The sequence below is a fragment of the Panthera pardus genome, unplaced genomic scaffold (assembly GCF_024362965.1).
Source record: "Panthera pardus isolate Hobbes unplaced genomic scaffold, ASM2436296v1 HiC_scaffold_27, whole genome shotgun sequence".
NCBI lineage: Eukaryota > Metazoa > Chordata > Mammalia > Carnivora > Felidae > Panthera > Panthera pardus.
The window spans coordinates 33,210,621-33,222,947 of NW_026526843.1; the positions used below are offsets into that span (position 1 = coordinate 33,210,621).

The following is a 12,327-nucleotide window of genomic DNA, read 5'->3' on the forward strand; positions in this document are numbered from 1 at the left end:
CCATCCACATAGTTGCAAATGGCAAGATTTCATTCTTTTTGATTGCCGAGTAATATACTCCATTGTATATAGATACCACATCTTCTTTATCCATTCATCCATTGATGGACATTTGGGCTCTTTCAATACTTTGGCTATTGTCAATTGGTCTGCTATAAACATTGGGGTGCATGTGCCCCTTTGAAACAGCACACCTGGGGGCGCCTGGGTGGCTCAGTTGGTTAAGCGTCCAACTTCGGCTCAGGTCATGATCTTGCGGTCCGTGAGTTCGAGCCCCACGTCGGGCTCTGTGCTGACAGCTCAGAGTCTAGAGCCTGTTTCAGATTCTGTGTCTCCCTCTCTCTCTGACCCTCCCCCCATTCATGCTCTGTCTTTCTCTGTATCAAAAATAAATAAACATTAAAAAAAACTTTTTTTAAAGAAACAGCACACCTGTATCCCTTGGATAGTGCAATTGCTGGGTCATAGTTAATTTTTTGAGGAACCTCCATACTGTTTTCCAGAAAGAGAGCCTCTTTCTCTGCAACCTCGCCAACATCTGTTGTTGCCTGAGTTGTTAATGTCAGCCATTCTGACAGGTGTGAGGTGGTATTTCATTGTGATTTTGATTTGTATTTCCCTGATGATGAGTGATGTGGAGCATTTTTTCATGCGTTGGTTGGCCATCTGGATGTCTTCTCTGGAGAAGTGTCTATTCATGTCTTTTGCCCATTCCTTGACTGGATTATTTGTTTTTTGGGTGTTGAGTTTGATAAGTTCTTTATAGATTTTGGATACTAACCCTTTATCTGATATGTCATTTGCAAATATCTTCTCCCATTCCGTTGGTTACCTTTTAGTTTTGCTGATTGTTTCCTTTGGTGTGCAAAAGCTTTTTATCTTGATGAGGTCCCAAAAATTCATTTTTGCTTTTGTTTCCCTTGACTCTTGAGTAAGAAGTTGCTGCAGCTGAGGTCTGTCATAGACTCTAAGTCTAAAGTTCTCTTTTGGCCAGCAAAAGAGCGGACACAGGATTAAAGCAAGAGATGGCTAATGTCCAGGAAAAGACAAAAGCCCCGTATAAGGGTCCTTGTCCCATATTTATTCAGATCAGAAGGCTTACAAATATGATGGGATGGGTGTGCACAAAGAGACAAAGAAACAGTGAACGTTAACTTGCGGACGTGAAGGAAAGGGGGGTTTTGAAGATATACGGTGTCTGGGGTTTGGGTCAATATAAAACAAAATCCTGGAGCCGGGCAAATGGGCAGATAGCTGTTAATGGCAGACATGAGGCAGCACCTCTGTTTATCTTAGCTAGCCTAGGGGATGAGACAGATAGGGGGAATAACCTCAGGGTTAATAAGGCACCTTTTCTTTTGTTAACCATCTCTTCTCTTTGGGCTGCTTCGCCTGCAGCTCAGTGGTCCATAGTCCAATTCACCAGTTTACCTAACCTGGCCCTATCCTCCTGTGCAAGCAGCTTTTCTGCTATAGTACTAAATTGGGGATGCTTCCACCCTGAACATCTAATCTTGTTTATTTCATATTCCTATGTATTGGGCACCTTTGTGCCTGTTCCTTTTCTGGGCCTTTGCCTCTTCCTCTCTATTCTGCACCCCCTCTCTATTTTGGGGTGCCGTCGCACCTCCCTATTCCTGGCACCTTTGTACCTCGCTATTCTTGGGGTGCTTTTTCCACCCCCATATTCTTGGGGTGCCAATCTGGTTTATCCAAACTTGGTTGTGAGTATTTTATGACTTTGTAATTCTTTATGCCTTGTTGGTGTAAGGCATAAAGTGGTGTTTATGTAAGCCCCAGGGGATTCCTAAGCTTATCCCCCACAGAGGTCAAAGAGGTTTTTGCCTGCTTTCTCCTCAAGGATTTTGATGGCTTCCTGTCTTACGTTTAGGTCTTTCATCCATTTTGAGTTTATTTTTGTGTATGGTGTAAGAACGTGGTCCAGGTTCATTTTTCTGCGTGTTGCTGTTCTGTTTTCCCAGCACCATTTGCTGAAGAAACTGTTTTTTCCCCCACTGGATATTCTTTCCTGCTTTGTCAAAGATTAGTTGGCCATACGTTTGTGGGTCCATTTCTGGGTTCTCTGTTCTGTTCCATTAATCTGAGTATCTGTTTTTGTGCCAGTACCATACTGTCTTGATGATTACAGCTTTGTAATACAGCTTGAAGTCCGGGATTGTGATGCCTCCAGCTTTGAGGTTTTCTTTTTCAGGATTGCTTTGGCTATTTGGGGTCTTTTCTGGTTTCATACAAATTCTAGGATTGTTTGCTCTAGCTCTGTGAAGAATGCCGGTGTTATTTTGATAGGGATTGTTCAGCATTAGGATCTTATTGGGAGGCAGAGCCTGTCTCCAATTACAAACCAAGAAAATTTCCGAGAAACTGAGTGGAAACATATGACGTAGACTTGGCCTGCATGGAAGCTGGTATTAGTACAACACAGAAGCAGAGACAGTGTAGAATTCATTCTGGCCACAATAAGTCAATCTCTAGGGGCATCAGTGGCAGTGCTGTGTTTTCAGCAGCAGTGTGTGGCACTGGTGGCCTCATCAGATTAATTCTGAGGTATGATTTTAGTTACAACTCTGAATTTCTTTTTTTTATTAAATTTCTTTTTAATGTTTATTTTTGAGAGCAACAGAGAGACAGAACATGAGCAGCAGAGGGGAAGGGGTAGAGTGAGAGGGAGACACAGAATCTGAAGCAGGCTGCAGGCTCTGAGCTTTCAGCACAGAGCCTGACATGAGTCTCGAACTCACAGACCGTGAGATCATGACTGGAGCCGAAGTCGGACGCTTAACCGACTGAGCCACCCAGGCACCCCAGCAATTCTGATTTTCTAACTATTCTTGGTTCCTGTCTTTTTTTCTTGAACCTGGTTCTCTAGAGTCTTTAGCTTTCTTGAGGTACCCAACTGATTTTCAGTAAATTCCTTCCATTCTTAAGACAACCAGAGTCAGTCCCATTCAACTAAGAACGCTGCTCCTGCTGGCATCAGTTGAACATCCAGTATAAGAGAAATAATACATTGAATTTTGCTTTAGTATTGGCCACCATATATTAACTGACAAACTAGAATGAAACAAAGGAACTCAACTAAATTTGCGGGGAGATTTAAATCATGTCCTGTGAAGCATGATTGAAGAAATTGTACACGTTTAGTCTGTAGAAATACCAGGGGACCATAACTGTTTTCAAATAATCCTAGGAAGAGGGAGGAAAGTTATCACTTTGTGCAGCACTAGAGGGCAGTACTAGCCCAAGTTACAGGAAAATTGATTTCCGCGTACTATGCAGAGACACTCCAATAAGTAAACCACAACAGTGGGACAAAACTACAACAATAGGATAAACCGCCTTGAATTGAGGTATTGACACTGGAAGCATTGAAGCGGAAGCTAAATTACTGACTACTTCAGTGTGTTACAATCAGTGATCTCTGAGGTTCCTTCTAAGTCTGAGGCTATTGGAAAAACAAACACATGGTGACCTCTCCGGCCAATGATTGCAGTCATATGATTTAGAGACCATTGATCGGTCCCTCAGATTTTTAAAATAATAGGAAGAGGGGTGCCCGGGTGGCTCAGTCGGTTAAGCGTCCGACTTCGGCTCAGGTCATGATCTCACGGTTCATGGGTTCAAGCCCCGTGTCGGGCTCTGTGCCGACAGCTCGGAGCCTGGAGCCTGCTTCAGATTCTGTGTCTCCGTCTCTCTCTCTGACCCTCCCCCGTTCATGCTCTGTCTCTCTCTGTCTCAAAAATAAATAAACGTTAAAAAAAAAAATAATAGGTAGAGATGATAATAGAAGAAAAAATAGGTAATCATTCCCACCTAGAGAAGTGAGAGCAACATAGGTTTTATGTACCTAGAATGGAGATTAAGCACTATACTTTAGAACAAAATTAGGTATTAATTTACATATACTTAACTATTCTTTCTTAGGCAAATTTCTCTGGCAGAGTACCGTAACAATTAATTAATTTATTTTTTAAATGTATTTATTGATTTGAGCAGGGGGGGTGGTGCAGGCAGAGAGAGAGGGAGACAGAGAATCTCAAGCAGGCTCCAAGATGTCAGGGCAAATCCCGAAGTGGCGTTGAACTCACAAATCGTGAGATCGTGACCTGAGTGGAGAGCAAGATTCTGATGTTAAACCGACTAAGCCACCCAGGCGCCCCAAAAGTTATTTTGATTTAAAAGTTAAGTGCTTTATGGGAAGAGTTCTGTTATGATGTTTTCTTTTTAAGACTTTATTATCAAGTAATCTCTACGCCCAATGAAAGGCTTGAACTCACAACCCTGAGATCGAGAGTTGCACGCTCTTCCACCTGAGTCAGCCAGACACCCCTGTTATATTGTTCTTAACAGATAATTTTGAGAATGCGATGATTCCTATTACTTGTGTTAAACAAGTTACATTCCTGGCATGGGGCACCTGGGTGGCTCAGTCAGTTAAGTGGTTAAGTGTCCAACTCTTGATCTCAGCGCAGGTCACGATCTCATGGCTCATGAGATTGAGCCGGGCTCTGTGACAACAGAGCAGAGACTGCTTGGGATTCTCTCTCTCCCTCTTTCTCTGACCCTCCCTTGCTCGCTTGCTCTCTCTCAAAATAAATAAATAAAATTTTTAAAAAGACTATATTCTTGGAAAAGGCTGAAACTCCAATTAGATTAGGTATTAAGTCTCCGTTTGGTGATGTGGGACTTAGCATCAGTGACTCCATTTTGGGCAGGTTGCCTCTTTTTTAACCATCTTCAGCCCCTTTGATCAAACTCTTAGCTAAGCTGAGAGATGTGACCAAATTTTAAGGTTTTAGTGCCACTTCCAGCCACCCCTCAAGGTCTCCCAGTTTTTGTTGATTCTTTGTGCGGTACTCACAGGTCATGACGATTTTGCTGACTGTGATATTCACAGGTCACAGCATCAGGCTCACAATTTTTTAGTGGGTGATTTTCTTTATTCTTTTCCTGGCATTCCAGTTTTAGGGACGTCATTTTTGGGGGGTAGTGAGCGGCTGCAAACATGCATTTAAATGTTTGAGAGAGTACGGCACACCGAGGAGATTACTATGATTATTACAAGTGAGATAATTACCGATGTCTGGAGTTCCCTTCAAGCCATGGTCTCCAAGCCCCAAACCAATTAAAATCAAGTAAGTCAAAGAAAGACCACATTGAAGGAGTCACCTTTTAAAGCCAAGTGGCTTGCTCAGTGAGCTTATGTAACTGAGTTCCAACTTCCCCAGAAGTATTAATCCAGGTACAAGAGGTGGTATTGGCCACAGCACAAACACCTCCTTGTGCAGCTAAAACATAATCAAGGGTTATCCCTACCCACAAGAGCAATTTTGGCCAGAGGGTCTAAGGATTTTTGTCAGACAGCTATTGCGTTAGCAACAGATTCTGTAATATTTTCAAGAATTAAGGAGAGGTTCCTGATCACAGCCTTATGTACATTTATTCCTAAACAGGGAAGCTGGGACCCACCAAAGGGAGCTAATTTTCAATCTGCCTCTGGTAGAGACGTGGGGGTAAGTAAAATGTAAGGGTCTATGGACGACACAAGTGGTTTTATTCTCTCTTTTTTTTAATGTTTATTTTTGAGAGAGAGAGAGAAAGAGTATGAGTTGGGGAGTGGCAGAGGGAGACAAGGACAGAGGATCCAAAACGAGCTCTGTGCTGACAGCAGAGAGCCTGATTCGGGCTTCAAACTCATGAACCCTGAGATCGTGACCTGAGCCGAGGTCAAGAGACACTTAACCGCTTAACTGACTGAGCCACCCAGGCACCTCCAGGTGGTTTCCTTCTGATTACCTTTGCTTGTCTTCCTTTCTCTGTATAGAGCCCAGACCCAAGGTTCCCTGCATTTGGAGTTGTTAACTAGAGATGGGGGAATGGATCCCCAGGTTAGAAAGTGTGACACAAGAGTGAAAGGGCGGAGTTTGTTCTAGAGAAACTGAAGCAGGGGCATCGTGCAAGCCCAACAAAGGTTGTTCGGAGGTTGGATTACCCTTATTAGCAACTGCCTGGGGGCTACAGATGATGGCATTATCTTTTCAGGCCAACGACACTCTAAAGGAAAGAATGAGAGAAAAAGAACAGTTTCATGTTTAGTTAAAGTATTCAGTCTTGATCTAGGGTCTTGGGAGGGAGCAGCCTGCCTTGAGGTCAGCTACTTCTTCTGTTAGCCAATTTGATTTCGAAGTCTCCGGCTGTGTGGAGGAACAGCTATCAGGTGAAGACTCCTTTAGCTGTGAAATACCTATCCGGGGTTCAAGTCCCTGAAATTCAGCTCCCATCCGGTTAGTGGGGAAGACCTGGTCTAGTCTTTTCCAAGGAGATTAAAGGGCAGTCTTTGTTCTGAGCGATTCCAAACTCGCAGGATGGGAGAAAATGGGAAATGTTAGTTTGAAAATTTATAGCCAGATATTTGAGGAAACCAGAAGAATTCAGGACCCAGTTCTGTTATAGGTCTGTAACAAAACCCTAAGGCAATTAATAGGATTAGAATCTAATATTAAAAAGGTGCTAGCATAATTCTTCTTAATACAATCACCCCCCCTTTTTTTCACCAAAGATAATTTGTTTACACTAAATATGCTATGATTATTTACACAAGTGCAGCAAGAATAGTGATCAACCATGTAAGCTCTTTTTTTTTTTTAATTTTTTTAATGTTTATTTATTTTTGAGTCAGGGAGAGACAGAGCATGAACGGGGGAGGGTCACAGAGAGAGGGAGACACAGAATCTGAAACAGGCTCCAGGCTCTGAGCTGTCAGCCCAGAGCCCGACGTGGGGTTCGAACTCACGGACCGCAAGATCATGACCTGAGCTGAAGTTGGATGCTTAACTGACTGAGCCACCCAGGCGCCCCCTATGTAAGCTCTTTTTAAGACTGCTTTGCTGAAACCTCATAGGCAAGGTACCAGGCCGATTTTTTCAAAGGGCATATTGGTTTCATAAAGTTAACCTCAGTTTTTTTTAAACTCTCTGGTCATTTTTGAGTCTGCACATATCTCTGTCCAATATGGCATTTCAAAAAAATATGACATTTCAGTCAACGCCTTGGTAATATAACCAATGTTTCTAATTGTGTCTTGTTACAGGGAAAACAGATTCTTATTGAACTTAGGTAAATTACTATTTTTGCCATAAAAAGACCCAGGAATCTCTGGATTTTGGAGGAATCATGTAGGAGAAAAAGGACATGTGTCATCATTGTTTACAAAGGTCTACTTTTATTTCTGGAATACTTATATACCTATACAAATACAACATAAAGAAAATATTTGTTTTAATTTCAGTATAGTTAACATGCAGTGTTATGTTAGTTTCAGGCGTACAATATAGTGATTCAACAATTCTGTACATTACTCAGTGCTCATCATGGTAAGTGTACTCTTAATCCCCATTACCTATTTCCCCCATCCCCCCACCCTTCTGCCCTCTGGTAACCATCTGTTCTCTGTAGTTAAGAGTCTGGTTTTTGGTTCATCTCTTTTCTATTCTTTGATTTTTTTGTTTGTTTCTTAAATTCCATATATGAGCGAAATCATATGGTATTTGGCTTTTTGTTTCTGACTTATTTTATTTAACATGATGCCCTCTAGTGCCACCCATGTTGTTGCAAATGGCAAGATCTAATTCCTTTTCATGGCTGAGTAATATTCCACGGCTTGTATGTATATACACCACTTCCTTATCCATTCATCTATCGATGAACACTTTAGCTGCTTCTGTATCTTAGCGATATAATATTGATGCAAGAAACATAAGGGTATATACATCTTTTCAAATCAGTGTGTTTTTGTTTTCTTTGGGTAAATAGCCAGAAGTGGAATTACTGTTTTTAATTTTTTAAATGGTGTTTTCCACAGTGGTTACACCAATTTACATTCCTACCAATAGGATATGAGTGTTCCCTTTTCTCCACGTCTTTGTCAACATTTGTTTCTTGTGTTTTGGATTTTACCCATTCTGACTGGTGTGAGGTGATATCCCATTGTGATTTTGATTCACGTTTTTTTTTTTTAACAGATTATTTGTTTTCTTGGTGTTCCGTTGTGTGAATTCTTTATATATTTTGGATATTAAGTGCTTATTGAATATATCATTTGCAAATATCTTCTCCCATTCAGTAGGTTGCCTTTTTTTTTTGTTAATGGTTTCTGTTGCTATGCAAAGAATTTTATATATATATATATATACACACACACACACACACACACATATATATATATATATATATATATATATATACATATTTTTAGTCATCTCTACACCCAACATGGGAATCAAACTCATGACCCTGAGATCAAGAGTTAGATGTTTTACCCACTGAGCCAGCCAGATGCACCTCTATGAATTTCTTTTTTACATTCAGATTTTGTCCTGTTTTTACTCTTTCCCATTCTGAAATAGCCAGCTTCACTTTAGGACAAATTAAATTTCTTTTTCTTCAACAAAATGCATCTCATACCTTTTCTTACTGAAAATACAGATTCTACTTTCCTTGAACACGGAGATGCTTCCCCTATAATTTCTAGTAGCTTTAATTTACATATATTTATATGTAAATATATTTTACCTGCATTGAAATTAAATGAAATCCTTTAAATTACATATATTAAAATTTTTAATCCTTAAAAGCCTTATTTTCTACTGAAAATCAAGATGTGAACAATTCTGGACTATCTCTTACACTAGCATTCTGTGGCTTGACAAATATAGAAATACTTTTTGTAATTTGTAGAAACACATGCTTTCTCATAGTACATTTTTCAGTATGGCACAAAACATGTTTACTAATGGGCTCAAATATCACTAGTTCCTCTGTAAAGGAAGCCAAAAGTGGATAAATCTATTTTTAGTAATGTTTCAGTATTTTATTTTATTTTATTTGGAGATGACCTAGATATTCAATATATTTGTTCTAACGCATCATTTAACCTAACTTGCCCAAACTTTAACTTTTTGAGTAACCAAAAGATTTTGGGAACTATTTGCTGGAAAGTTCACCTAGAAACTCTTATGCATTTATGTCCATTTAAAGCATTTGCTCTTGATAATTATGTTTAGATTACTTATGAAAGCGTTATTACACATTAGACAAAGTCATTCAATATTCCCCGCTGTTTTTCTGACTGACAAATTTTGTAACAGAGGAAACATCTACTTATGAGGTTAGGAAAGCCAGGTGTAATAAAAGTTGTATGTCTGTATTACATTCATTTAATGTTGATAACTCTACGGACAGTCCATTTTGTTTAAAACACCAACTTAAAGTAGCTTTTATTCACTGAAGATTGTCTTAGGCCATGTGAACTTGAAAAGAAACCCAAAACCTTTGGCTCAGTTTTCCTAGTTTTAAAAACTTTTTGTAATGTTTACTCATTTTTGAGGGAGAGACAGAGAGATAGAGAGAGACAGAGACAGAGGGCAAGTGGGGGAGGGGCAGAGAGAGAGGGAGACACAAAATCCGAAGCAGGATCCAGGCTCCGAGCTGTCGGCACAGAGCCCGACATGGGGCCCAAACCCACAAACTGTGAGATCATGACCTGAGCCGAAGCTGGTGCTTAACCAGCTGAGCCCCTCAGGCATCCCTAGTTTTCCTATTTTTAAGAGCTCTAGGAATCCTTCCACAAAGGCTTTAGAAAGCTTTATTTTTCCTCTGGTTACATAGTTTTGTTTTAGTTGAGGGGAGAGGGCCTGATAAAAAAAAAGTTCCTATCAGGTTCTGAATATCAGCTTCCAATTTAGCCAACTGCTAAAAATAAAATAAAATAAAATAAAATCTCTTTCAATATCTCATTAGTTTCCAGCTGGGACGAACAGTAAATATTTCTGGCAGTATTTAACAATCCCTTGGACTCAGATATTTAGAAAGAGGATGCAAAAGATATTTTGTTTTCTTTTCTCTACTGGGTTCTACTGCTAAAGATCTGGGACAGCCAAGTCTGGTAAGCATTCTCACCCTTAGCCAGTTTTCACTAGCTTCCCCAGGATCCCATCTATGGGCCAAGTGGGGTTTAGAGTGTAGCTCCAGTATCTACTAGAATTCACCAAGGTTTCTCATTAATTTTTAGTTTCCCTTTCGTAGTTTAAGAGAATAATGTCGCATTTTACCATCAGATTCCTGAGTCTCATCCACTCTAGAAGGGGCCCATATGAAGTCCCTTCTTTGAGGGTACAGTTAGAGCCCCACATCGGGCTTACTGCTGTCAGCCTTTCAGCACAGAGCCCGCTTCAGATCCTCTGTCCGCCTGTCTTTGCCCCTCCCCTGCTTGTAGTCTCCCAAAAATGAATAAATATTTTCTAAAAAAAAAAAAAAAAAATAGTGGGCGTACCTAATTTGAACCTTCCTCAAAATGGTCGCTGTAATTCCCCCTAATGGCTGGAAGTGGTTAGGTAGGAACCCAGCCACAAGGAGAATTTAGCCCACATTTTGGTCCAGTCATATCTAGCCACAAATAGGGTACAACTCACATTTCTGTCTAGCTATATTTTGGAACCCTCAGCCTCGCAGTTACCAAGCCCAGTTCTCAGGACACAAAAACTTAGCAAGATTTTGCCATCTTTGTAGCTATTTATAGCTTCTGGAACCGTAGTTCTTAGATATACCTAGTCTTGGGGAGGTATGCTGGAAGGTGGTGCCCTTAATTCTTTTGATTTTAATAATCTCATTTTTTTTTTTTTTTTTTTTTTGGCTAAGTTTTTGGGTCTCTTGGAGCCAACCTAATACCTAAGAGGGATGTGCCCCTGGATTGGGAATTATGTGGAATTTTACAATGTACTTTGTTGCCCGGAAATTCTCGTAAAGTTGGCGGGTGACCTAGTGCCCATCTAACCTGTTTTGTGACCGACTTATCTAACATGGGAGTCTTTGAGTTAGGTGCCAGGCATTCTGTCAGCTTCTAAGTGCTTGACCCATGCTGTCTAATTTTGTAGCTCCTTTTTTTGGCCTCCAAGATTCCCATTAGCAATAGCCCTTACTTAAAACAAGGCCTCTCACTGTACCCTGTCCAGTGTAAATTGAGCTCAGTCTGGTTCCAAACCCAGTCTGGTTTGTAAGTTGGGCCCAGTCTGATCCTGGACCAAATCCAGATTTCAAGTTGGGCTTGGCTCAACTCAACACCCAATCTGGTAACCACAATCAGTTCCCAGCCTGAAGTTTGGGAGAGTAGGGAGGGATTCCATTCACATGGGGGAACTGTGGAAAGTCACTTAGATCGGTAGCTCCATGCAAAGAGAACAGAGCTCAGAACTAAGAAGAACTTATCCATGGCCCTCAGAAATAGCAAGAAAGGAAACTCAAAAGGGTTTTCAGGTATCATACCTTTGACTCTCATTGTCTCTGAAGGTGTTGGAAGTCTCCTTCAGCCCTGGCTGCCACGAAACCTGTTAAACAACAAAACTCAACTAAGTAAATTTAAAGATAAAATTGGTTTATTCAACAATACACGAATCAGGCAGTATCCCATCTAGCAAATAGAAAGGAGGTCTGAAGGACTGTAGAAAAAGAAAGGTTTTTTAAAGGGAGAAAGGGGGGGATAAATGGCAGTTTATTAGCAAAGAGTGCATTGTTTCAGGCAAGGTTTCCTTCCAAAGAGGGATGGGAGGTTTATATCAGGCAAATTTATTCACTAGTGCTGACCAGGGAATTCCAGATTGATTGGTTAAAGGTTACATTCCCAGGAGAGGTTGAAACTGCAATTAGATTAGGTAGTAAGTCTTGGTTTGCTGACATGAGGCTTAGCATCAGTGACTCCATTTTGGATTGGTTATCTTGTAGCCAGCGTATAGGGATGCAAAAGCACTAGTTTTGGGGACCCTACGCAGACTGACGTTGGCCACTCGCCACTGACAAAATCCAAAGGCAGAAAAACGAGTGGTGGTGAAACCGGAAAGGATTTTATTTCAGTGAGACCAACACTGGGAAGACGGTGGACTAACCTCTCAAAACTGTCTCCCAAGGGCTGAAAATACCTCTAGATTTATATAAAGAAAATGTGGGACAAAGGTTGGTGGGTACAGGCAGGTGGGCAGTAAAGGTCAGGTCAATCATTGTCTTGAGGGCAATCATGAGTGGGGTCTTGCTGACTTAGGGCAGTCCTCAGAGCTGGAGGGGGTCGTTTTGGTTCCCATCAGGTGATGCTATGCCCACAGGATCTTTTGCCTGTGTTAGAGATTAGCTGGAAGGAAGAACTTAATCAATTAGAAAGTTTGAGGACATAATGGAGGTAATCCTCTGTCAATTCCTTTTTTACCACCAGGTTATGTCTTTTTGAACACAGTGTAATTTATTGTTTGGTAGGTAATTAGTTGA

At 40.8% G+C, this 12,327-nt stretch overlaps 1 protein-coding gene across 1 annotated transcript in view; it reads right to left on the reverse strand.

The window, feature by feature from the left end:
• Positions 1 to 11,402, reverse strand: part of LUZP4 (leucine zipper protein 4) — a 33,219-nt gene extending 21,817 nt beyond the window's left edge. The window contains 1 exon segment of the mRNA XM_053891341.1: positions 11,338 to 11,402. Coding sequence (XP_053747316.1) covers positions 11,338 to 11,350 — 13 coding nt within the window. The 5' untranslated portion in view covers positions 11,351 to 11,402.
• Positions 11,403 to 12,327: the final 925 nt, after the last annotated feature.